The sequence below is a fragment of the Micropterus dolomieu genome, linkage group LG11, assembly GCF_021292245.1.
Source record: "Micropterus dolomieu isolate WLL.071019.BEF.003 ecotype Adirondacks linkage group LG11, ASM2129224v1, whole genome shotgun sequence".
Classification (NCBI taxonomy): Eukaryota; Metazoa; Chordata; class Actinopteri; order Centrarchiformes; family Centrarchidae; genus Micropterus; species Micropterus dolomieu.
In genome coordinates this window covers 29,073-54,919 of record NC_060160.1, presented here as the reverse complement: position 1 = coordinate 54,919, position 25,847 = coordinate 29,073, and the positions used below count along the sequence as shown (strand labels likewise).

The following is a 25,847-nucleotide window of genomic DNA, read 5'->3' as shown; positions in this document are numbered from 1 at the left end:
TGCTGGAGAGGACGCAGGTTTAAGTCGCCCCCTGCTGGTTGCTGGAGAGGACGCAGGTTTAAGTCGCCCCCTGCTGGCTGCTGGAGAGGACGCAGGTTTAAGTCGCCCCCTGCTGGCTGCTGGAGAGGACGCAGGTTTAAGTCGCCCCCTGCTGGCTGCTGGAGAGGACGCAGATTAAGGTTCTTCCGCGTCTGCCTCAGTTCTCTGACCGGAAGCTTCCTGATTGTTCCAGACCTACAAAAAAGCCTCTGGGAGCGATGCCCTAAACCCAACAGGAAGTCAGCCATTTTGAATTTAAAGGTCATTTTCGGTGATTTACAAGCTCGGTCCTTTAACTCGTCCTACTGGAAAACTAATCCCATCAATTTAAACTTTTAAGGACTAAAGTTGACAAAAACTCTGCAAATTCAGATAAGAATTCAGAGTACGGACCAGGTGCTCGGTACACTATAACGACAAGAACTGGTTGCAGTGATTTCCAACTTGGGTGCGAAAGACCAAGAACAAGGCTTTCAAATGAGTTATAGTTTAATTTAGGTTTAGAGCTGATTAGTAGGCTAGAGTGGAAGATAGCTGCAACTCCACCTCCTCGGCCTGTGCCTCGAGGAATGTGAGTATTAATATGACTGGGAGGGGTGGATTCATTTAGGCTAATAATATCATAATCTGATATTAGTTCATTTACTAGTACACCTTTTAGAAGAGAGAGATCTGATGTTTAAGAGTCCACATTTAATTTTCCTATTCGTTTGCACTATTGCTCTTGTGGTTTTAATTTTTATGAGGTTTTTATGCACAGCTCCTCTTCTGTTTACCTTTTTAAATAATTTCAGTGGTCGGAGGAAATTATTCCCCCAAATATTCATTTGCAGAAAAGAAGAAAAAGGAAAAAGAATTCCTTCAGTTTCAATAAATATAATCTACATTATTCTGAAATAAGAATAAAATAATTAGGAGGACTAAGTAAAATTTTACATTCAGTACTTCACTGTGGTATTACTACTAGTGAGTACCATTCTGCATAATGCGTACTTGTACTTTTGGTACTTAATTTAGACGTGTACACGTGCGTTACCTTTAAACGTGTTAACACAGTCCTCACTGTAGCCGCCCTGGTTCATGTGCCGTACCCTGATTCCGCCCCTCTGGTTTCTCCTCAGGGTTTTGTCAGCGAGAACCCGACCGCTCCCATCCAGCTGGTCCGGAGACGGGCCCCTCCCTGCCTGAACGAGTTCTGCAGGCTGGGATGCGTCTGCTCCAGCCTGGCACACCGCTCCACCAGCAGCCACTGCGGCCGGCCGCACTGCATGCTGGGCTGCAGCTGCCTCAAACAGAAGGTGGTCATCCTCAAGAACCTGGACGGGTCCGACTCCAGCCCCTCGCGCCACGACAACAACAAGAAGAGGAAGAGGAAGAGGAGGATGAAGATGGCCTACGGTGAGTACACCACCTGCACCACCTTTATGAAGCCTCAGACTCGTCCTGCAGGGGACGTCTGCTCGCTGTCTCCCCCTGGTTCCAGTCTTTATGCTAAGCTAGGCTAACCAGCTGCTGTTTCCATTCAGATAAAATACACCTTCTGTGTGTGATCCACTCTGCTCACGCTGACTGTTTCTACATAATAGTAGTAATAATAATCCATTTATTTCAATCAAACTGCTAGTAAAGTGAAGAAGAAGGTGTTAAGCTTTGATTTGAAAACCTGAACACGTCGGCCTAGTTTCTGCCGGTTGTTGGCGTTAGGTCATGTCCCGTGGGAGCGCAGCACCCGTGTATGCACATAAGAATTTACAAGATCAGACAGATAGAACAACAAAACCTTAAAGTCTGCTCTAACCTGAACAGGCACAGCAGTTACTGCACGATCCAGTCAGAATATGAGCTGCAGCATTCTGGACCATCTGCAGACCTCGCAGACTTCTCTTAGGCAGCCCAGAGAACAGAACATTACAGTAAACCAGCCAAGATGTAAGAAAGGCAGGAATAAGGGCCCCGGCATCTTTAAGGGCCAATACTTCTTTAATATGCAAATCAAACAAAAGTGATCGATCAGAAACGACCCCGAGATTCTTTACTCTCTCCTCGCAATGAATGACCGAATCATCCATGGAGAGTAACTTTGTCATACAAATGACCTAATCTAGCTGGTCCCACAGCTATCATCCCTTCTCTTGAGTAGCAGGACGTTTTCTGTTTACCGACGTTAAGTCTGTGTCAGCAGCCAGTAACAGAGCGTTTACCGCCTTTCAGTAGAAAAGCAGACTGCAGCGGCTCAAAAAGATTAGTAGATGAGAGAAATTTTAAAAGCTGATTTGAGACCACTTTAGATAAGAAGGCCAAATTAGAAACAGCTCTATAATTTTTCGAGTTTATATCCAGATTTGGTTTCTTCCACCGCAGATTTGAAGCAAGCCGGAAAAAAAGCGAAAGGTTTAAAAGAGCTGAAACATACAGTCCTAATGTTGGCCATACTTCAGGCGAGGGATCCAGAGAGCAAGTGGTTCCTCTCGCAGTCACAACAGTTTTAGTTCAGCCAAAGAAATCGGCGCCGTCCTGTAGAAAATGGTGGTAGCGCAGTCTGATCCCCCGACATCTGACTGGGATGTCGAAGTTCGGATGTCCTCAACTCTCTCATGAAAATACGTCATAAATCACGTGCTGACAGATCCGTGCTACTTACTGGCTGCTGTGTAAGTCTATCGACAGTCCTAATAGAAGTCTAGGGTGATGCTTATTATTCAGAATCGCAGTAGAAGAAGACTGGCGGGCGGTCAGGCTGGCGTGCAGTGCCGATAATGAACTCCAAGCTCAGTATGGCGCCACTGACGCTCAACCTTTCAGCAGCTGCTTCTGATAGTCGGTAGCTCCTCATTTAGCCAAGGTGTAAGATTTTTTAGAGGACACTTCCGTGTCTTAGCTGGAGCGCCCCGTGCCAACAAATCCCAGAGTGCACCATTAAAGTTGTCTGTGAGGCAGAAAAGGCTAAAACCTGGATCCATCACATCTGGTTGGTTCAAGTTAAGGTCATTTAAAGCACTAGCGCTAATATCTTGTCTTCGGCACCATTTTCCCTGCGCTACATGAATTAGGGATAGAAATGTCAAATAACGTCAGCGAGTGATCTGAAATTGGTAAAGCACTGAATTATTAACTGACACCGACAAACCACAGCTTCAAACTAAATCTAAAGCGTGACAAAGTTCCATCAGTGGCGATACGTCACCCTCACGCACCCACGTCTTGGTCATGAGCAGAAAATCTAGAGCGTGGGAATTCAAATATTTAATGTTAGACCGGACGTTCAGAAGAGCGATCTGGACCTTTTGTTCCCGCATCGACCGGCGACGCAATGCAACCGCCTCCCCCCAGTCCAACAGGGCTGCAACAGCTGACCGGACTCGGGGCCCGCCGGGTAAACGGGTTGAAAACGCCAAATCCAGATGATTATAGCAAGTACCAACACACGGGTCCATGTAAGTCCTTCCCAGCCGTGCATTTAACTTCACACTCTGACCAGAACGTGTACCGCGAGCTCGCCGGCGTGTCCTGCGAGATCTCACCCGGGGCAGGAAAGTTGACTCCCGGCGGCGAAGCTCCTCTGGTACCGTAACCAGGAAGAGGTGGAGGATTTGCACCATGTCCACCCTCAACATGCGAAAGCTCCCAAAAGAATCCCAGATATCGAAAAGTGCCTGGCGCTCATGAACCAGCGTTGATTCAGTGTTATTAACAAGCAGAGACGCCACCATAGAAATGGCGTGCCGTGGATGTCGGCGCCATCTCTCACATGTTTGTGGACTGTAAAGACAGAATAAATAAATCATCTGCTGGATCTGATGAAATGAAATGCTCACCTGCTGCCTGGTTTCTCACCGCTCCTAGTTCTGAAGGAGGCGGACACCGTCTCCCAGCCTGCCGAGCGCGTCCGGACTCTGTGGAAGAGGGACGTTGGAGACTCGGATCCAGACCCGGTCCACATCCCTGAGCCAGCATCTCTGTCCCGGCCCGCCGTAAGGACTCAGTCTTTCGTCTGTGTAGCAGATGATGTTTGTGTTTTAGGTCTTTGATCAGTCTGATTCTGTTTGTTTCCAGAAGAGGAGAGAGGACGACAGCAGCTGTGCCCGGGTCAGAGGTTACACGGGGAAGAAGAAGAAGAAGACCAGGAAGCAGAGGGTAAAGCTCCTGATTGGTCTGTGTTTTTCATTTAGAAGGAAGGTCGGCGCACTCTAAGAGCTGCTGTCAGGTCCAGCTGGTTTGTAGCTGCCACATTAACAGTTAGCAGCACCGAGACGCCGGATCACCAGTAAGGAGTCAGCAGATTAAAAGATGGCCGTTAAGTCTTCACATTAACAGAGGAAATATACGCATAAACACACCTGCTGACCCCGCCCCCTTCTGTGTGTCAGCTGACTTCCTGCATCAGCGGGATGTTTTATAAACTTAATACACATGGCCAACTGTTAATACACCTGGGCGTTAATACACCTGGCCGACTGTTAATACACCTGGCCGACTGTTAACACACCTGGCCGACTGTTAACACACCTGGCCGACTGTTAATACACCTGGCCGACTGTTAACACACCTGGCCCACTGTTAACACACCTGGCCCACTGTTAACACACCTGGCCCACTGTTAACACACCTGGCCGTTAATACACCTGGCCCACTGTTAATACACCTGGCCGACTGTTAACACACCTGGCCGTTAATACACCTGGCCGACTGTTAATACACCTGGCCGTTAATACACCTGGCCGACTGTTAACACACCTGGCCCACTGTTAATACACCTGGGCATTAATACACCTGGCCCACTGTTAATACACCTGGCCGACTGTTAATACACCTGGCCGACTGTTAATACACCTGGCCGTTAATACACCTGGCCGACTGTTAACACACCTGGCCGTTAATACACCTGGCCCACTGTTAATACACCTGGCCGACTGTTAACACACCTGGCCGTTAATACACCTGGCCGACTGTTAATACACCTGGCCGTTAATACACCTGGCCGACTGTTAACACACCTGGCCGTTAATACACCTGGCCGACTGTTAATACACCTGGCCGACTGTTAACACACCTGGCCGTTAATACACCTGGCCCACTGTTAATACACCTGGCCGACTGTTAATACACCTGGCCGACTGTTAATACACCTGGCCGACTGTTAATACACCTGGCCGACTGTTAATACACCTGGCCGACTGTTAATACACCTGGGCATTAATACACCTGGGCATTAATACACCTGGCCCACTGTTAATACACCTGGCCGTTAATACACCTGGCCCACTGTTAATACACCTGGCCATTAATACACCTGGCCGACTGTTAATACACCTGGGCGTTAATACACCTGGCCCACTGTTAATAGACCTGGGCGTTAATACAACTGGCCGACTGTTAATACACCTGGGCGTTAATACACCTGAGCGACTGTTAATACACCTGGGCGTTAATACACCTGAGCGACTGTTAATACACCTGGGCGTTAATACACCTGAGCGACTGTTAATACACCTGGGCGTTAATACAACTGGCCGACTGTTAATACACCTGGGCGTTAATACACCTGAGCGACTGTTAATACACCTGAGCGACTGTTAATACACCTGAGCGACTGTTAATACACCTGAGCGACTGTTAATACACCTGAGCGACTGTTAATACACCTGGGCGGGACGCGGTTGATACACCTGAGCGACTGTTAATACACCTGGGCGTTGATACACCTGGGCGACTGTTAATACACCTGGGCGTTAATACACCTGGGCGGGACGCGGTTGATACACCAGGTCGTTAATACACCTGGGCGTTGATACACCTGGGCGACTGTTAATACACCTGGGCGTTGATACACCTGGGCGGGAAGCGGTTGATACACCAGGTCGTTAATACACCTGGGCGTTGATACACCTGGGCGTCTGTTAATACACCTGGGCGTTGATACACCTGGGCGGGACGCGGTTGATACACCAGGTCGTTAATACACCTGGGTGTTAACATACCTGGGCGGGACGCCGTCAACGCACCTGGGCGGGCGTCGTCTATGCGTGGGAAACACTGTCCCAGTTCATGTCCCTAAAGATCTGCTTTTACTGACCGCCTGATGTTTGTCCTGCAGGATCCGTCTAACGACGTGAAGTCTAACGACGTGAAGTCTAACGGCGCTCGGCTGAAAGCTTTGAAACAGAGAGACCTGACACTCAGGGACACAGAGGCAGCACCCCCACCTCCTCCACCAGGTGGGTTCAGTGACATCAACGCCGCCATCCCATCACAAAGCAGTTCTTACTGTGTCTTGAATGAACCCAGCAAACTGAACCAGGATCAGCCTGCTTCATGGAGCTGGTTTAGACGTGAGAGACTCGGATCAGCTGATCTTCTCTGTTGGCGTGTAATCCAAGTCCTGTGTGACGAAGTTAATGAATAATAATAATAATCTGGAGCATCACTCTCCGTGGGGACTTTTTTGGAAACTGATTCAGGTTTTGGGTTTTCCTTCAGCAGGTGAACCGGTCCAGCCGGTGCCCTCCGGCCGGCCCGCCACCCCTCCCGCGGAGCCGAAGCCATCGAAGCGTCTGATCATCTTGGCGGAATGTAAGTGGCTGAGCGACGCCGACCGGAACCACGTGTTGAAGAAGCTGTGCGAGGCGATGGCTATGGACCAACTGAACCGACCCTTCTGGATCAGAAAGTACCTCATCAGTCCGATCAGCCAGACGCAGGAGGAGAGCGGCGCCGACAGCTGCATCCAGTACAAAATCCACATCTCCAGACCCCAACAGGACCAGGAACAACCAGCACAGCCAGAAAACCAGAAGGAGACAAACCGGCAGCAGGTAGCAAGAATCTGTGGTCCTCCACTGCCTGGAAGCAATCCCACGATGCCATGTGTCACATGTTCTATATCATGTGACTCTGCAGCCGTCAGTGTTGACAACACGATGACTGATCTGTAACATTTACCTCGTGTCTCTCAGCAGGAACACCTCAAACAGGTGCTCGGGGAGGCGGAGCCCTACGAAGACTGGCAGCGAGAGGTGGAGGAGGAAGAGGCGGAGCCTCTCGAAGACTGGCAGCGAGAGGTGGAGGACGGTGACATCGAGGAAGAGGCAGGATCAACAGCTCACCAGGTGCGTGATGGGGGAGAGAGAGCGAAGCTGAGGTCGAAGGAGGAGAGGGTCAGCATGGCTCTGCCTTTCCTGACGGGAATCTCGCCCGCCGGCTTCCTCTCAGCCAACAGGAAGCAGCAGGGGGCAACAGAGCACACGGTCCAGGTAAGAACGCCACATGTGGGTTTACCGCAGGTTCCTGAACATTCAGACAGTTTGTGGAGTTCATCAAATTAAAATTAGACAAAAATAATAAAAAAGAATCTAAATAATCCACTTTGAACCGCCCCCCCCGATCTCTATGACGACTGAGTAAACTCCACCCACAGATAAACTCGTTCACCTCGGCCGACACTTTAAATGACGCTTCAGCTGCGGCGTCTCTGTCCTCATCAGTAGATGGAAGATCTGGTTATTTACACGCAGTAGAGCTGAACGATTAATCGTTTTCAGTTTGAAAGAACGCCATTAGCTCATTGTGAGGACGGCCATTAAAATGTAGGTTAATTTATACATCTGACCTACTCGCCATGCGTCTGCTGTTAAGGTCCTACCCACCAATCAGAGCGAGCACAGGGCGTGCACATTTTACCACAAACCAAACTAAAGGAAAACGTGCGATAATGGCGCCAGCCGAACCGACTCAGGCGCCAGCTGTCGCTGCAGTTTTGTCCGGCATCAACTCACACTGCCGTGTTTCGGCAGCGCGGCGTTCAGCCTGCACGTTGTTAATGTGTCTCTTTGTGTGCTTCAGCTGCAGATCGCAGCTTGATTTTGCTGCTTGACTTCTGCCGTGGTTAAGTAGCTACGTAGTTTCTTCCTTTTGTCGGTTTAACTGTGTTTAAAGTTGATATATGATCGGGAGTCTGCAAAGGGTGTTTTATTTTGAAAACCGGGTTCTCTATGCCGTTCTGTGGCTGACTTCCTGCCTGGTTCATCTGCTCTGTGCTGCTTGACGCAGCTTCCGTCAAAAACAGACTGGCAGTGAATATTGAACTTTAGCTGAACTTCTTTTTTCCCCAAATCGTTCAGCCCTGACACTCAGAAACTCCTTTCAACATGTTGTCACCTGAGTGCTTCATTTTCTGTTTTCTCTTCAGATCTGACTCCAGAATCACTGAAAGTTTAAATCCAGAGAGATGTCAGATCTGTGATGTTCTCTTCTGTTGCTGCAGGTGAACGGGAAGCTCTATCCTCTGGCTAAGATCCAGCTGGGGAAGATGGGGGCGCTCCATCCTGCGAACAGACTGGCGGCCTATCTCACCGGCCGGGTGGGCTCCAACAGGAACCAACAAGGTTCTCCTTCCTCTTCCTCCCCCTCTAAACCTCCTCAGAACCAGAGTCCAGGACCGACCCTGATCACCGTGTCCTCAGATACCTCTGTGGTGTCTGGCCTCGCTGCCGCCCCCCCACCCAGGCCTCAGACGTCGGTCACGGTGTTAACGCTGCCCACCTCCTCCACAGGTGAACGCACAATTCTTTTTTATCGTACTTCCTCAAGTTAAAGGCCAGGTCCCAAAAGTAAAGGCTGGGTCCCAAAAGTAAAGGCCAGGTCCCAAAAGTAAAGGCCAGGTCCCAAAAGTAAAGGCCGGGTCCCAAAAGTAAAGGCTGGGTCCCAAAAGTAAAGGCCGGGGTCCCAAAAGTAAAGGCCGGGGTCCCAAAAGTAAAGGCCAGGTCCCAAAAGTAAAGGCTGGGTCCCAAAAGTAAAGGCTGGGTCCCAAAAGTAAAGGCCGGGGTCCCAAAAGTAAAGGCCGGGGTCCCAAAAGTAAAGGCCAGGTCCCAAAAGTAAAGGCTGGGTCCCAAAAGTAAAGGCCAGGTCCCAAAAGTAAAGGCCAGGTCCCAAAAGTAAAGGCCTGGTCCCAAAAGTAAAGGCTGGGTCCCAAAAGTAAAGGCCTGGTCCCAAAAGTAAAGGCTGGGGTCCCAAAAGTAAAGGCCGGGGTCCCAAAAGTAAAGGCCGGGGTCCCAAAAGTAAAGGCCTGGGTCCCAAAAGTAAAGGCCGGGGTCCCAAAAGTAAAGGCCGGGGTCCCAAAAGTAAAGGCCGGGGTCCCAAGTGCTCTCTAACAACAGCAGTCGCTGCTTTAACGCCTCAAACCGACCGTCTGTGTGTCACAGGGCTTCAGCCTGCAGCAGTGAAGGTCGGCCAATCGGCTGCTTCCTCTGACCAGCCCGCGGGGGAAGCGCCTGAGTCCCGGGTCGTCACTGTGACGGTGTTCCCGGGTCCTACGGGAGGGGCCAATCAGGTCAAAGTGGTACCTTCAGCCTTTGTCAGCTCCGCCCCCCCGTCAGGTAATACGAAAGAACAGTTTATTAACAGAATCACCATCACAGAAGTTTTTATTATCTATATATTTAGATCAGTGACCAATAGTTTATCTGCAAATAAATAAAAAAGTTAAGTTATATTCCAGCATGTGTTTATGTGCTACAGGATTAATTTATAAATCAAAAGTAGATTTATATTATTTACAGAGCAGAAAGAAAAGTTTCTCGTCCTCTTTCCGTTCGTGCAGTTACATTCATGATGTAACGGACAAAAAATCAGGGAGGCCCGTAGAAAAGGAGACAGGAGGCAAAGGTGGTGCTGAAAAGTTCACTGGAGGCAGCTGCAGCAAAGCGCCTCAATATTACGTTTCTTTTGTGCTGCTCTTACTTACTGGGGACGCCAGCGGCAGGGCAGGGACTAACTTGTTACAAAATAAATAAATAAATAATAATAAGTCACCTTTTCACGTTCACCTTTTTAAAACTGCAGCCTACTTTTACTCTTTACTCAGTATTTTCTGTGGGCCGGTAATCTACTTTTAATTTCGCTACAGTTTTCTTTCATACCTAGGCTTCGTTAACCGAAATGAGCCGTCAGCCAGGCTGCGCGCTGTTAGGCTGATCAGCGCTGGTCGGGCGCTTCTCACAGCACAGAGCTGGGCAGATGCAAACATTTAGAGAATCAGGCAAACACCTTTCCGGTTATGCGCAGTTTAAGCGATGTCCGACGGTGAGTCCGTAAACAGGATGTCGCCGGTGAAACTAACTTTCACTCAGCAGCTGCCAGCTGTTATTTATTCACAGTCAACAGTCATTTTGGAGATGCACAGAGAGAAAATAGGGCGGATAAAACAGTCCTGGTTTACGCACGACGCTCAGCTTCCTCTGTGTGCTTCAACAACGAGCTGCTCCGTGTTGCTGCCACAATCATTCTAGGATGCCCGTAATAAAAGAGGCAGGTAAAAATAGTGGCTGGGCAGCAAGCGTGATATTTTAAAGTGATCAACACATTCATGGAGATGTGAAAAGGAAAATAATTGTTTTAAACAGAAAAGGCTAAATTACAGATCATCAACAAGCAAAGCAAACTGCATTCCCTGGAAATGGCGAAAAAGGAGATTCAGTAATCATCTGGTGAAACTCTTATTTTTATTTATCTGATCAGATATTTGTGTCTTCGTTTGGAAACCTTTAGTCTAGATGAACGTCCTCCTGTCGTTTATAACTTTTCAGCTTGATTTCCTTTCTTGGAACGCAGATATTGATTTTGCTTCACTTCTGTGAGAGAGAACCATCTTGCAGAGACTTCAAATATTTAATCTGTCCGGTCATGTTTAATTGTTGTGTTTCAGACGTTCTGAGTTTATGTGAAACACGTGCTGCTGGACTCGTTCAGCCGGGTGTCTCTCGTGACCCCTTGACGGGTCCTGCCCCTCAGGTTGAGACTCTAATAAATAACCCGTGATCCATCTGGTCTGGTGTGTTTCAGACTGTCAGGTGAGCAGCTCGGTGGTTCCACCTGGAAATCCGGCTTCTAAAGGCCCTCAGCTGTTGATGGTTCAGGTCCCGGGCCCTCACGGGAAGCTTCCCGTACCGGGCCCGGTTCCCGGCCCCCCGCTGCCCCCCTCCACCGGTCAGAGGATGGTGCTGCAGCCGGTCCAGGCAGCGTCAGGCCTTCAGTACTACCGCAGACCGGACGGTAAACTGGTCCAACTGGTTCCCATCAGCCAGCTCAGAACCAGAGGTGAGTACAGGACTGGGGGGGGGGGGGGTAAAGCTGCGGTTAGTGAGGACACATACTGTCAGCGTTTCCACCGCGGTCTGAACACAACCCGGCAAACCAACCAGCTGACGGACGGGCGTCACTATCCACAAGGAAGGTGTAGAAACCTTCTGATGAAAACTTAAAACATGAACTCCAGAGCAGGAATTCAGCTGAACTCCGTCAGCGCAGGACGAGCCGCACACCGGCTGCAGTTTCCGAGCGGCACGAAGAGACGAGCAGTAACAGAAAAGCACTGGAAGAGCAGGGTGAAGGACCCCTGGGGCCCCGTCGGTACAATAATTAACTAATACTTTGGTCTTTGACTCATGTATTCTTTCTAATGCAGGACTTTTACTTGCATCAGAGTATTTGTACATTGTGGCGCTGTCACTAGTCTTACGGAGTACTGCTGATAGAAAGCACCGACATGATTCGCTGTAAACCAGTGACTGACTCCTCCCCCCTCTTTCTGTCTCCTCCCCCTCCAGGTGCCCCCTCCCCCTCGGTCCTCCCTGCTGCACCTCGTGAGCCTGCAGTCGCCGCTGTTGTTGGGAACCAAACACGCCCTCTGACCACAGTGACAACCTCCACCGGCCCCTCCCCCTCCTTCTCCTCCCTGTCTGGCCTCCAGTCCTTCTCCGTGGCCCCCCTCTCGGCCCCGCTCCGGCCCGCCTCTGGTTTCCTGGCCCAGAAGGGGACGTGCACCTTTAAAATCATCCCCGCCGCCTCCAGAAAGGAACCCATTGTCGTCACCTGCCCTAAACTGCCCCCCCGACCCCCCATCAAAGTGGTGACTGCCGCCGGCGCCTTCACCGTCCTCCAGCCCCCCGCCCCCCCGATGAACCTCGTCTCCCTCAACACCTCCGCAGGTGCGAGGGCCGAGCTTGGGGTCAGAACGGTGGCGGTGTCTGCGGCCCCTGTGGCTCCTAAATTCCAGGAGAAACCTGCTTCACCACAAACCACCAACATCCAGACCCCTGCAGGGGCCGCACACAGACCGCCATGCCCTCCTGCTTCAGCACGGTCCGGGTCAGGGGCCACACCCGGCCCCCCGCCGTACCCCCCTGCTGACAGGTTCAGCCTTGAGCCGGCCTGCGGCCTGGTGGACCTGGACATCATCTGCGTGGACGACAAGACGGGGCTCTTTACCACGACGGAGACGGAGGGCGGGGCCAAGCGGCCGTCGGACACGGTGGATGTGGAGGCGTCCTCGAGCAGCGAGACGGAGAACTCGTCAGACTTCACGGAAGAGACGGAGAGCGGAGAAGAGACGGGGGAGGTCGTAAGCGTCCACGTAAGAGGAAGCTTTTAAAATCTGTCACAGTAAAACCAGCAGAGGGGTTCAGGGTCGCCCCCAACGGCGGGTTTTAGTACTGGGCTGAAGTATAATTCTGAGGTACTTTTACTGTAGTCTTTCTAATTCTACTCCGCCACAACTCAGACATAGAAATTTTACTTTTCAAATCAAGATTTTACAAACAGAAGTTGATAAAATCTGATCAGTAACACGGCAGCGCAGCACTTTTACTTACTGCAGTATTTCACATTAAATACAGTTTCAAAATGAACTGAACTTATTTTTTCTCGTCTCATAAGAACATTAAAGACCTGTGACGTGCTTTGCTGCTCTGAGCTGCTCAAGTCTGAACGTTACACGATACGAGACTAACCGAGCTGCGCCAGACTTGTGACAACGTCCGGCTTTCAAAACAAGGTGTTATTAAAACCAGGGCGGATCTGTGGGCAGACATTCGATATTCAAAGTTTATTTCTTTGCACCTGACCTCCGCTCACAGCAGTGAACATAACGCTCCCATCAAAGGCCAAAGAAGATGAAGCTGAGCCCTGTGGGAGCTCTTTAAACTGAGAGGATCATTTTACAGATTAAATTAACATGATGAACACAGTTAAATCATTAAATTAGGCCGATTGTAGAAGAAGAGCGTTTAGTTGCTATAATAAAAGGTAAAAGTGAAATGTTCATAGTAACGTAGCGCTCATCCCGTCTGCTCTACCCGGACCCCCGTCCGGCTCTCCCGGGTTCTGCTCTGGACCTGCTCAGATTCACTCTTAATTACTTTCGAAGCGTATTTACAGCATGGAAACAAGATTAACTGGATTATCTTCACAGGAAGTATTAAACAGGTTACAGGAGTCCATTAAAACAAACACTACTTTATTCTTTGACGTCGGGTTGCTGGAAAAACATTTCACTGGCTCATCAGCGTTTACATCTGTACGTGTTTCTGATGAAATGGTTTGCTAGAGCACAGATTAAATTTCTTTCCGAGCTCCACCCACCAGTCTCAAACATCCTGTGATACTCATTTACATCTAGATGCTTCTGTGCTTTTACTTTAGTGAAGTTTTACTGGTTGGTTTACTGGTGGTATTTTCACAACGTGGCTTTCCTCGGCTTTGCTGAAAATATTGAGCTGACTTTCTGCTGTTGTTGTTTGTCTGCAGCGCTTAAATCACAACGCACTGGAGAAGCAGCGTCGAAGGAAGATGTGGCAGCTGTTCGAAGGTCTGAGGAGAGAAGTGGGACTGAGCCAGGAGAGGACGTCTAAGGTGTCCACGCTGACGAAGGTCCGACTCGCTCAAACACTAGTTCAGCTTCTTTAAGCTTCTCTGAGTAGAAACGTATGTCAGTGAAATTCTCGGCGCTGCTGCAGACACCTCAGACAGAAGTGGTGGCGTTATTATCAAGGTGAACGGGTTTTGGCCTCTAACTCCCACACAGCACGTTGCACATTTAAAATACACCTTATATCCACGCGGTCCCTGAACTGAACTTGAGTTTTTCTATTTCTTTTGCCTTTTTTTCCCACTGCATAAATGAAACAGTGTTTCCCACAGGATGTGGAAAGACTATGGTGGGGGGGTCCGGGGCCTGAGGGGGTCCGGTAAAGTAAATTACATGAGTCCATTTACTTTTAACTTTTTATTTCCATCCTGTACAGGCCCCTTATTTTGAAAACCAGACGTTGTCACATGTGCATCCTCCTCGCACAAAATTCATCCAGTCAGTGGATGTGCTCGAGACAGTTCAGCAGAACACCTTCTGCAAACAGCTCGGACACCTTAAAATGCTTCCACTCTGTCGACATGTCAACTTGACTGTAAAATTTAATTGGTCTTTTGACTCATTAGGCTGGTTGGTTTGGTGAGTTCATTAAGCCTTGAACGTCATAGACGGGTGCATCCAATCGTGAGAAAAGGTATTTAAGGTGGCCAATTGCAAGTTGTTATTCTCTTTGACTCTCCTCTGAAACAACATGGGGGCCTCAAAACAACTGTGAAATGACCTGAAAACAAAGATTTTACACATTATGGTTTAGGGGAAGGCTACAGAAAGCTATCGCAGAGATTCAAGCTGTCAGTGTGTCCACTGTGAGGAACATAGTGAGGAAACGGAAGACCACAGGCACAGTTCTTGTTAAGGCCAGAAGTGGCAGGCCAAGTAAAATAGAGAGGCAAAGGTGAAGGATGGTGAGAACGGTCAACAACAGCCCACAGACCTCCACCACAGACCTCCAACATCATCTGGCTGCAGATGGTGTCACTGTGCATCATTCAACAATTCAGCGCACTTTGCACAAGGAGGAGCTGTACGGGAGAGTGATGCGGAAGAAGCCTTTTCTGCACGCACGCCACAAACAGAGTCGCTTGAGGTCTGCAAACGCACATTTGGACAAGCCAGCTTCATTTTGGAAGAAGGTGCTGTGGACTGATGAAACAAAGATGGCAAACACTTGCTACCCACAGTAACATTTGGTGGAGGTTCCATCATGGAGTCTTGTTAAAGTTGAGGGTCGCATGGATTCCACTCAAGATCAGCAGATACTTGAGAATAATATAGAGGAATCAGTCACAAAGTTGAAATTACGCCGCGGCTGGATGTTTCAACAAGACAACGACCCAAAACACTGCTGAAAATCTACTTGAGGAACAAGTACAATGTTCCCCAGACCTGAATATCACTGAAAATCTGTGGGGTGATTTGAGGCAGGCTGTCCACGCTCTGCAAACATCAAACCTAACTGACCTGGAGATGTTTTGCGAGGAGGAAATCCAGAATCCAGACACTCACTACAGGACACAGGAGGCGTCGAGAGGCCGTCATTTCTGCTAAAGGAGGCTCAGCTAAATATTGATGTGATATTTCTGTGGGGGGCCCAAATTTATGCACCTGTCTACTTTCGTTTTGATTTTCTGTTCATCCAGTAAACCTCATTTCACTACTGAAATATTACAGAGTCCTTCAGTTATTTGATAGATTACACAGGCATCATCCAGTCTCTGCTCTTCACCTCCATCACTGTCTGGTTTGGATCTGCCACCAAAAAGGACAGGAGCAGACTACAACGGACAGTCAGGACTGCAGAAAAGATCATCGGTGCCAACCTGCCCTCCATTCAGGACTGATACCTTTCCAGAGTCAGGAAACAGGCAGGAAACATCACTGCAGATCCATCTCACCCCGGACACAACCTGTTCCAGCTCCTCCCCTCTGGTAGGCGCTACAGAGCACTGTACGCCAAAACCAACAGACTCAGGAACAGTTTCTTCCCACAAGCCGTAACTCTGATGAACAGCTGAATCTGACTCAGTGTCAGGAACAATTCCTGTGCTATAACCCGGTAACTCTGCCTCTAATCAGCCACCTGTTGACTGGTTACTAGGGCTGTCCCCGACTAAGGATTTACATAGTCGAATCAGAATCAGCATGTCCTGCCTGTAGTCGACTGATAGTCGAATCGTGTATTTTTCTCTCTCTCTTGCACACGCGCCTGCCATTCACCGGTCTTGTGCAGAGTTTTTGCCGTGCTGCCGACAGCTGCCTGCACGTCGCGGTTCCTCGCGGGTCTATTTCAAGTAGTCAAGTTGCCGTTCTTTGTGTGGTTCATCAACCTTGATAAATTATCCGAAAGTCCCGCAAGGTGTGGACAACTCGGCACAACACCAGTGAAGCTGGAGCTCCGTCTCTTCAGCAAGTGTTCCTCTGCTGCCACTGCACACACTCAGGCTACGCTTACACATGCTGACGACGCAGGGTTAGGATTACAAGTTTGGATTCATTCACGCACTTTAAAAACATTTATTGGAAGTTTTTTTTTTTCTTTTTACATGTTTATTTACAGCATTAAACATTGAAATGTGTATTGTAACCGGCTGTATATTAACTTATTGGGAGAAAACTGGTAGTTCTATGTAAAATCAGACGTTGAGCACCCCATATCGCCAAAATGGCGTGATCCTTGTTTCGCTGCGATGCTTCGACTGTGAGATTGACAGTCGAATCAGGCTCTGCCCATCGAAGCATCGAATCTTTGACTATTTGGAGTCAGCCCTTCTGGTTACCACTTATTATTTATTCACCATTCTCTATTTCAGAGCTGTTCATACGGTCATACTATAGATACATCCTTTGCACTGTGCTCCATCACACTGTGTACATTTATGTGTACCTGTATATCACCTCCACCTCTGACATGTAAATAATAATGTCCTGCATCCTTTGCAATCTGCTCACTGCACTGTTATCTCAATCTGTCTGTTTTGTTCATATTGTGTATATATGTGTTGTCTACACTGTAGCCTGGGTCGGAGATATTTTATTATTGTGGTGTTGTATGATTAAGCACATCGTGAGCATTCAATCCAGAGTCAAATTCTTCGTATGTGGACACGTACCTGGCAATAAAGTTGATTCTGAGATCAAAATGAATTGCTGATCCAAACATCCAATTATTTATAAATGAAAATCATGGAAATTGTCGGGGGTACCTAAACTTTTGCAAACGACTGTAATTTCAGCATCCAAACATTTGCTGCATCCCTAACTTGCAGTCTAGTTTCTTTTTCCCGTCTTCACCAGTCACCTGCTGCTCTTTTTACAGGTTGGACTGCGTTACACTCCGTGTTTCTAGTTACCGGCTGACAGCTGGTGGTGTTGTCTTGTTGCAGGCGGTGCAGGTGATCCAGCAGCTGAGGAAGACAGAAACAGATCTAGAGAAGAAGAAGAGGAGGCTGATGAAGAGGAGAGACGACTTCCTCACCACCATCGCTCCATCAGCAGGTAGCTCTATTTATCAGAGGCTCATAATATAAATCAGCAGAAGAATAAACATGACACCAAAATAAATACTGACTACAGAAATGAAAAGGGGACCACACAGATCTGAGCTAGCTTAGCTTGCACTAACCTGACAGAAACTAAGGCTGCATTCAGGCCGCACACCAAACTGACCCAAATCAGATTTTTTTCTGACAGTGTGAACAGGTCACGCAGACACTGATCTGTTCCAGTTCGGATTTGAGCCACTTTCATATGTGGTCCAAATCAGATCCAAGTCTGATTGTTTGAAATCCAACCTCAGTCTGGACGTCAAATCGAAGTTCATGTGACTCTAAAGCGACCGTGACCACAGTTCTGCTCTAGGTGGCGCGGCGGTGAACGAAAAGATCCACAAAAACCAGAATTAAAATCCGTGTTTGGTTTGTTCTTTCATTATTTTCTTTAAAAACCGAATCAGAAAAACCAAAAACACAGAAACAGAAAATTCAAAAATGTGCAGTTTCACTGTATTGGTGGGGTCCGGGGGGGTCCGGGAACCAGTCAGTATCACCATTTGCCTCAGGGAGCGTGCCGACTGCACGCTCCCTCAAAACTTGCAACATCTGTGGCGTTGTGCTGTGTGATGGAACCGCACATTTTGGAGTGGCCTTTTATTGTGACCAGCCTAATGCCTTTTTTGTGGCCGGCCTTTTCTTGTGGCCAGCCCTAAGGCCTTTTATTGTGGCCAGCCCTAAGGCCTTTTATTGTGGCCGGCCTAAGGCCTTTTGTTGTGGCCAGCCTAGGGCCTTTTATTGTGGCCAGCCTAAGGCACACCTGTGCAATCCCCATGCTGTCTGATCAGCATCTTGATATGCCACACCTATGAGGTGGATGGATTATCTGGGCAAAGGAGAAGTGCTCACTAACACAGATTGTGGCAGATTTGTGAACAATATTTGAGAGAAATAGGCCTTTTTTGTACATAGAGAAAGTCTTAGATCTTTGAGTTCAGCTCATGATGAATGGGGACAAAAACAAAAGTGTTCCCTTTGTAATTTTGATCAGTGTTTGAAACTGTGTTGATAAATTGTTTGAAATAAGATGCTTGCCTTTGGTGTGGGAGACCTGGGTTTTATTCCCACTGTGAGACGTCCACCATTGTGTTCCTGAGCAAGACACTTAACCCCTAGTTGCTGCAGAGGTGTGCGACCTCTGACATGTATAGCAATTGTAAGTCGCTTTAGATAAAAGCGTCAGCTAAATGAATAAATGTAAAAAATGATCCTGATCTCCATCAAAACCTTTAAACAAGGTTCAGCTCTGCCATGTTTTTGTTTGTGTTTGTTCAGAGCGAGGTGGGCAGGTGAGCCGCGGACACCGGCGATCACCTGAGCGTGTCGCCAAGCTGCCAGAGAGAGGCGGGACAGGAAGTACAGATGCAAATTTGATAGAGGTGGTCGATCTGTTGGACGAGACGGACGAAGTGACGGACAACTCGTCTGACGAGGAGCGAGTCGTCACCAAGACAACCGGCGTCCTCCCCGTCACTGACGTACGAAAAGATCCTTTTCAAAAACACATAAATATTCAGAATATAAATGAAACAATAATTTAAGAAATTATAGAAACTCAACTTTTTCTTCCCTATTTAATTTTAGAACCGAGGAGTTTATTTTTATTTCATTGTAAAAATATTTTTTGACGTTATGAGAGAAAAGTAATAATAAATAAAAGGTTTTGATTGTGTGTAAATATGAATGTGATGTTAAGAGCGAGCTGTGATTGGACACAGACCAACGTGTCATCATGGCGTCTCTTGTATTTGTGCCAGGCGGCTCTTGACGAGGTTCTGAGCGTTGACGTGGAGACGGTGGAGGAGGAGAGCGGTCAGCTGAAGGCGGCTCAGAGGACGCAGCCGAGCATCCCAGAGTAAGACCTGATTCACTTCCTGTCTGATCAGCCTGAGGTCATCATGACATCACTGAAATGGTTGTGTCTGTGGCGCTGCCTGAAAATCCGTTTTATTTTGTTTGTTCGTTATGTTCAGTTCATCGGTACCTAAAAAACGATGAGGGATGTTTTTGAACAGTTACCGATTTTAAAATCCGATAATCTCCTTTATTTATTTATTTATTTTTTTTGTCAGAAACACAAAATCGTAAACAAAGAGTATCTCTAACGTGTGTTAACACGACGTCATTCAGTTAAAAAATAAACGTTGCAGCTGATCATGTCAGCTTTGTGGTGGATTTGTGCTGCAGAGCGCCCTCTGGTGGCCAAACTACACATGGATAACACTCAGAACGTGATTAAAAGGATCTGTCTCCTTGTTCCTTTCATTTATCTGCTGTTATAAACACAGATACCGTTTGATCTTCACTTAGCTCACATCGGTACCATCTCTCTGTTGGAACTTGTATTTGAACGTCACCGTCTCGCACTGAAGTGCAACTTTAATTTCACTTCACATTTTAACATGTCCCTTTTTTCTTTATCCAGTTTCCAGCTGCCGTCACATTTATCCTGCTTTTGTACATTTTTGTTTTGCTGTTTGTTGCAGTTAATCGACAGTTTAATTGCACAAAATATAGATGCATCTAAACTGGTGCCGGGCAACGATTAAAATCTTTAATGGCGATTAATCTCATGGTTATGCCCAAAATGGAATGATGAATCCTAAAGTAGTGCTTTGGCACTTTTAATTTAAGTGTACTGCTGTATACACTAAAGTGCAGTAACATATGGTTTGCTTTAAACAGATTTTTCCCTTTACACAGCAGCTATAAAATATTTCCTGTAAATCTGAACTTAAACATCAATGTGATCAAATCAAAAGTTAAACCGATGCTGTCAGGGCCTTACCTTTTATCCAGTCTGAAGCCTCCCAGCTAATCATTCAATTCAGAGTAACAGTCACTTATAGAAACACCTGATCAGACAGACAGCAGTTTGTAGCTGATCAGCCTCATTAAAACGCCTCGATAATTTATTTTATTTAGAGGTTTTCCTGCTGCTGTGCAAACATTTTGTTATTTCAGAAAATATACATTAATACTGATCCTGTTCTGAATGTAATAACTAAGTGTTGATAAGAGTACTTGCCCTGACCTTTGACCTCTTCTCACTGTTTCTTGTTATAATTTGAAAAGTGAAGAGATTAAAGTTTGAGTTCATTATTTTTATCTCTTAATGATTTTAATGAGAAAGTTTTAAAGCCAGCGTTTGAAACTGTCTCATGGCTCATAAATATTTAAGTCAAAGAGCAAATCAGGGTGACGGAGTTCAGTAAAACACACAGGTGAGGGGACACAGGTGAGGTGAGGACATACAGGTGAGGGGACAAGGGTGAGGTGTGGGGACACACAGGTGAGGTGAGGGGATACACAGGTGGGGACACACAGGTGAGGTGAGGGGACACAGGTGAGGTGAGGGGACACAGGTGAGGATAAACTGCCACGTTGTCTGTTTTCTGTGAACAGAAGCAGTCCAGGTGTGAAGAAGGTGGTCGTTCCTCGGAGCGTCACAGCCGCCTTCAAACTTCTCAGTTCAGTCATGAACACCAAAAAGTATCCAAAGACCGTTCTGCTGAAGCAGGTAAGAAGCTACAGGATGCAAATACATCCATGCATGGACGCTTTGACTAAAGGGAAACAACGGGCTCAAGTTGCCGACACAGCCGGTACAAAAGAAGCCGTGAGGTCTCCCTTCGGTCTGTGGACCGCCGTTTTGAAGCCTCCGTTTTGGCCATCGCCATCTTGGTTTTTAGAAACCAGGCGTGACCATATTTGGACAAGAGGGTGGAGCTAGCTAGCTTGGTAGCAAGGTGCGTCTGTAATTCACATTAGCTGTGATGTTAGCTGGGATGCTAATTTTAGCTAGTGACAAACAGGCTTAAAACAAAACGTACTTCCTGAAAAATGAGCAGCCGACTCCTGATAAGCTTTTCAGCGGCACTAGTTAGATGTACAAAGAACAGCGGATATGAGTCGCCTCTGTCCTGATTGACAGGTCGCCAAATCAGCTTGTAGCCCCGCCCTAAAGCCTCCCCTGCTTCCTGGTCTCTGTTCCTCTAAATGGGACCATAATTTACTAAATGAACATCATGCTGTGTTGAAGAAGACTTGAAACTAGCGACTGAGACCAGAAACTCATCAGGAAAGTGTTTACTGAGGGAATAAATCAGCTGACAAGTAGAAACATTTTCTCACAGACTTCTATACAATCACACTTCTTTCTGCAGGAGTCGCCCCCTGCTGGCCGCTAGAGAGGACGCAGGTTTAAGTCGCCCCCTGCTGGCCGCTAGAGAGGACGCAGGTTTAAGTCGCCCCCTGCTGGCCGCTAGATAGGACGCAGGTTTAAGTCGCCCCCTGCTGGCCGCTAGAGAGGACGCAGGTTCAAGTCGCCCCCTGCTGGCTGCTAGAGAGGACGCAGGTTTAAGGCTTCACTTTCAGACCTGGAGGTTCCTGTTGGGTTGTAGCACACAGCATAACTCAGTGGCTGTATTTGAAACCGCCTACTATACTATTAGTACGTACTGATTTGGCCCATATGTAGTATGCAAACAAAAGCAAAATCTGCAGTATGGCAAAAATGCTCGGATGGCGTACTGATTCGGGAAAAATCTCCAGTATGCCTTGGACCAGTCTACCTCGCGTACTGTGGCCCATTATGTAAAGCGCTAGAACTGTAACAACAACAGAACTTTTTTTACAATTTTCAAATGCTGTTTCATCACTAAATCCACTTCTAACAAGTTTGGAAGCGAGAAATCAACTGTGTAGATTTTAAATATCGGCAGTTTTAGGGAAATTGTTGGCGAATCGAGAATGTGCTTGAACGTTTTCGGTGTTCAGAAGCTCCGCAAATGCAGCGGGGGAAGCTAACAGGCCGGCCCGCGGGGCAACAACGTGAGAGTACAGATCTGCAGCTGTGAGACAGTTTAAATGTTCGTACCGGTGTTATTCTGTCATTACAGTCTGAGTAATGTTGAAACGTTAAATAAAGAGACATCTGGCTCGTGATGGGCAGGCTTGTGTAAGGTAGAAGCACTTTGACACAAAAATAAACAACAATAGCAGTATGAAAGGGGACTGTTTATTATCATTAATCTAAATAGACCTTACATTGTTGTGTTTTAGTACTTTCTTTTTATTTGCTTTTATCTTATATAATTCTTATTTATGCACCAATATACCGAAGCAAACATCTGCTACAGATCTGTCTGTACTCTGATTGGTTTTTCATTACTAAATGCCTTTTAAAAATATGTTATTTAAAGAAGAATAAATTCACAGTACACAAACAGTAATCAAATTTAATATTCTGTTTTACAGCAGCAAAGTAATAATATGAAATCAGTGTCTCACTGGAAACAGCTCCACTTACTTCCAGTAACGGGCAGAGTTACGGTCACCTGGTGAAATCTGCTCTCCGCTCATTGAGCCCCTCCCCTCCTGTCTCAGCTGCAGCGTGGAGGCTCGCTCTTCTATTGGCTACTGAAAATGATTGTTCAGGCCTTTAACTCGCGCTCAGTGAGCCGGTTTGGTAAGCTGTCTTTGTGTTTCAGGCTCACAAGGAGATCCAGACTCTGCAGAACGAGGCGGCGAGACTGAAGAGTCTGAAGATCTGTCTGAACCAGCAGAGGAACGCCTACATCAGAGAGATCGCCCGAAGATCAGGTGAGAAGGAGGAGGAGGATGAAGCTGTAGGAGTCTCACGTCAGCTAAAACCCAGGTGAGATTTAACCCGAGCTGTTTGTGTCTGCAGGTAAAAGTGAGCGGAGGATCATGAGGACGCTGCAGCACCCGGCATCCAAACAGAAGAAGGTGGGGAAGCGGGAGAGACACCGTGCAGCCAATCACGTGCCGGCAGGAGACACGATCGATGATGACATTGTAATCATATCCTCCGACCTGCCGCAGCAAACTCCACAAGCTCCTCCCACTCTTGTTTCTGCCCCGCCCACCAGCACACCTTCAGCCACACCTGTCCAAACACCGGTCCAGCAGCCTCAGAACAACAGTCAGAAGGTCTTGCAGGTGACTCCTCCCGGTGCATCCCCCAATGCATTAGCGGGGAGGGACAGGCCGAGGACTATCCCCAACATCCTGTCCCGCAGTAAGAATCCAGCTCCGCTGTCGCCCCTGCTCACAAAGACTCACAGCGAGGGTAAGTCTGGAGGAGAACTGAACTGGAGATGTAGTGATTGATTATTGATCTGGTGACAACAGGTCTTGACAACACATGACGCTAACTGACCAACTAACTAACTTTGAATTGCCCCTGGAGATTGTTCCACTGGTGTCTGAATGGTGAATGCGATGGAGTGTAACAGCGCTTTGAGTGAGTGCAAAGACCAGAAAGGCGCTGTACAAATACAGAACATTTACTAATTAACTCTCTGACTAACTGACCCACTAATGTATAATTTATACTTCTGCATCGAATCGACGGCGTAGCCTCTGCCTTAAGCTCTGTGATTGGTTGGCTGGCTAGCCTCGCAATGCCTCTGAGCCGACAGGAAGTGCTTAGGAGTAAATTTTACTGGCCAATCCTGCGGCTGGAACACGGACGATTGATATATTTGAGCATCACAACTGGAGCGAAAGGACTCGTTTCACCATCACACTGTGAACCATTCGGTCGAGAACATTTGAAAAGGCTACACAAGCCGCACATTCACAGTTTTACTGCCATTCACGTTAGCGGAGCGCAAAACCAGAAGTTAGCCTGCTCGGCTGGCAACAGTCAACACAGTGGACGCTGTAGCGCCACCGCCAGCTAGCGTTTGTAACTGCAGAATGATGGAGACACCAGTGCACAAGTACAAAACGTGCGTAGCAACACACGTAGGAGTAAAAATCAAGCTTAACCAACTTACATTTATTCATTTAGCTGACGCTCTTATCCAAAGCGACTTATAGTTAGAGGTCGCACGCCTCTGGAGCAACAAGGGGTTAAGTGTCTTGCTCAGGGACACAATGGTGGATGGGTCACAGTAGGGGGTTGAACCCGGGTCTCTCACACCAAAGGCAGGCATCGTATCCATTGCGCCATCACCACCCCTTACTGTTGTCTTTGTGTTGATTTCTTTCATGTCTTCTTTTGTTTTTCTAGAGTTGCCTTCTTTTCAGGCTCTGGTTCCGGCTGATGTTCTATCCCTTGTCAGCGCCACATTGCCAGGGCAGCCGGTCCTGACCCTGAGCCCGATAATGACTGGGCCGACGGTTCTACAGACGTCTCCTACACCAGGTACTGACCGCTCACTGTCACTCTGTTTCCACCCTGCTTCAACATCCTCTTATTTTGAAGTAAAACATGTTCTTCCTGTCTGTAGGCTTGGCCTCAGTCACCCTCAACTTCCCCAGTCTGACCAATCAGCAGATCCATCTCACCTCACTGCCCCACCCCCCAACCGGTAAGAACTGCAGTAGCTCCGCCCCCCCACAATGTCACTAACCTCTCGGGTAACTAAACCAACTAACTACATAACTATTGTCACGCGTAACAAAACTCACCTCACAGGTAAATAAACTAACTAACCAACCAACCAAATGAAAAAAAGCTGGCTCCTCTTTATAGAATTTTGGGATTTATTTTAATAAGCTATTTATCATTCGAGGAGTTGTACTTTGTGCCCGTCCTTGGGATGTAGTTTGACCCTTGCTAACCAACGAAACCAATGTCACAGTAACTGAATTAACCTAATAGCTAAACACTAACATCAGATGTTACTTAACGAATTAACTAAACATTCTCACAGTTAACTGAACTAACTGACCAATCTCCCTTGTAACTAAACTAATTAACTACCCGACAAACGATACACTATAACCTCACATTTCTAAACCAATGAAATCCTGAACTAAATAACCAACTTTATGCCTAATGAAGCTGTCTAGCCAACGAACTTACTAATCTTAACGGATTGTCTAACTTAACTTACGGACACAATAGCTAACTAAGTTTGAGCTCAACTAACTGATCATTTAACTGAATTACTTGACGACTGAATGACCCACTAACAGACCCATCGCAAACTTGCTCACTAACTCACCAACTAACTTACTAACTCACCAACTGACTAACTGACTGACTTATCAACTAACTGACTAACTCACCAACTAACTCACCAACTGACCAGCTGACTTACTCACCAACTAACTGTCTGACTTACCAACTAACTGTCTGACTTACCAACTAACTGACTAACTCACCAACTAACTAGCGGACTAACTCACCAACTGACTAGCGGACTAACTCACCAACTGACTAGCGGACTAACTCACCAACTAACTAGCGGACTAACTCACCAACTAACTAGCGGACTAACTCACCAACTAACTAGCGGACTAACTCACCAACTAACTAGCGGACTAACTCACCAACTAACTAGCGGACTAACTCACCAACTAACTAGCGGACTAACTCACCAACTAACTAGCGGACTAACTCACCAACTAACTAGCGGACTAACTCACCAACTAACTAGCGGACTAACTCACCAACTAACTAGCGGACTAACTCACCAACTAACTAGCGGACTAACTCACCAACTAACTAGCGGACTAACTCACCAACTAACTAGCGGACTAACTCACCAACTAACTAGCGGACTAACTCACCAACTAACTAG

At 47.4% G+C, this 25,847-nt stretch overlaps 1 protein-coding gene across 5 annotated transcripts in view; it reads left to right on the top strand.

Moving 5' to 3' along the window:
- Positions 1 to 24,685, top strand: part of mgaa (MAX dimerization protein MGA a) — a 36,635-nt gene extending 11,950 nt beyond the window's left edge. The window contains exons 8-26 of one of the 5 annotated variants that reach the window (XM_046062405.1): positions 1,161 to 1,437; positions 3,883 to 4,010; positions 4,096 to 4,173; positions 6,134 to 6,254; positions 6,517 to 6,851; positions 6,993 to 7,289; positions 8,300 to 8,588; positions 9,237 to 9,410; positions 10,876 to 11,130; positions 11,640 to 12,445; positions 13,618 to 13,740; positions 17,122 to 17,233; positions 18,562 to 18,764; positions 19,044 to 19,141; positions 20,692 to 20,806; positions 22,779 to 22,890; positions 22,979 to 23,380; positions 24,329 to 24,463; positions 24,549 to 24,685. In XM_046062405.1, coding sequence (XP_045918361.1) covers positions 1,161 to 1,437; positions 3,883 to 4,010; positions 4,096 to 4,173; positions 6,134 to 6,254; positions 6,517 to 6,851; positions 6,993 to 7,289; positions 8,300 to 8,588; positions 9,237 to 9,410; positions 10,876 to 11,130; positions 11,640 to 12,445; positions 13,618 to 13,740; positions 17,122 to 17,233; positions 18,562 to 18,764; positions 19,044 to 19,141; positions 20,692 to 20,806; positions 22,779 to 22,890; positions 22,979 to 23,380; positions 24,329 to 24,463; positions 24,549 to 24,670 — 4,182 coding nt within the window. In that variant the 3' untranslated portion in view covers positions 24,671 to 24,685. Of the gene's footprint in view, positions 1 to 1,160; positions 1,438 to 3,882; positions 4,011 to 4,092; positions 4,174 to 6,133; positions 6,255 to 6,516; positions 6,852 to 6,992; positions 7,290 to 8,299; positions 8,589 to 9,236; positions 9,411 to 10,875; positions 11,131 to 11,639; positions 12,446 to 13,617; positions 13,741 to 17,121; positions 17,234 to 18,561; positions 18,765 to 19,043; positions 19,142 to 20,691; positions 20,807 to 22,778; positions 22,891 to 22,978; positions 23,381 to 24,328; positions 24,464 to 24,548 lie in introns of all 5 variants that reach the window. The other 4 variants (XM_046062404.1, XM_046062406.1, XM_046062403.1 and 1 more) reach the window with 4 other exon arrangements.
- The last annotated feature ends 1,162 nt before the right edge of the window (positions 24,686 to 25,847 follow it).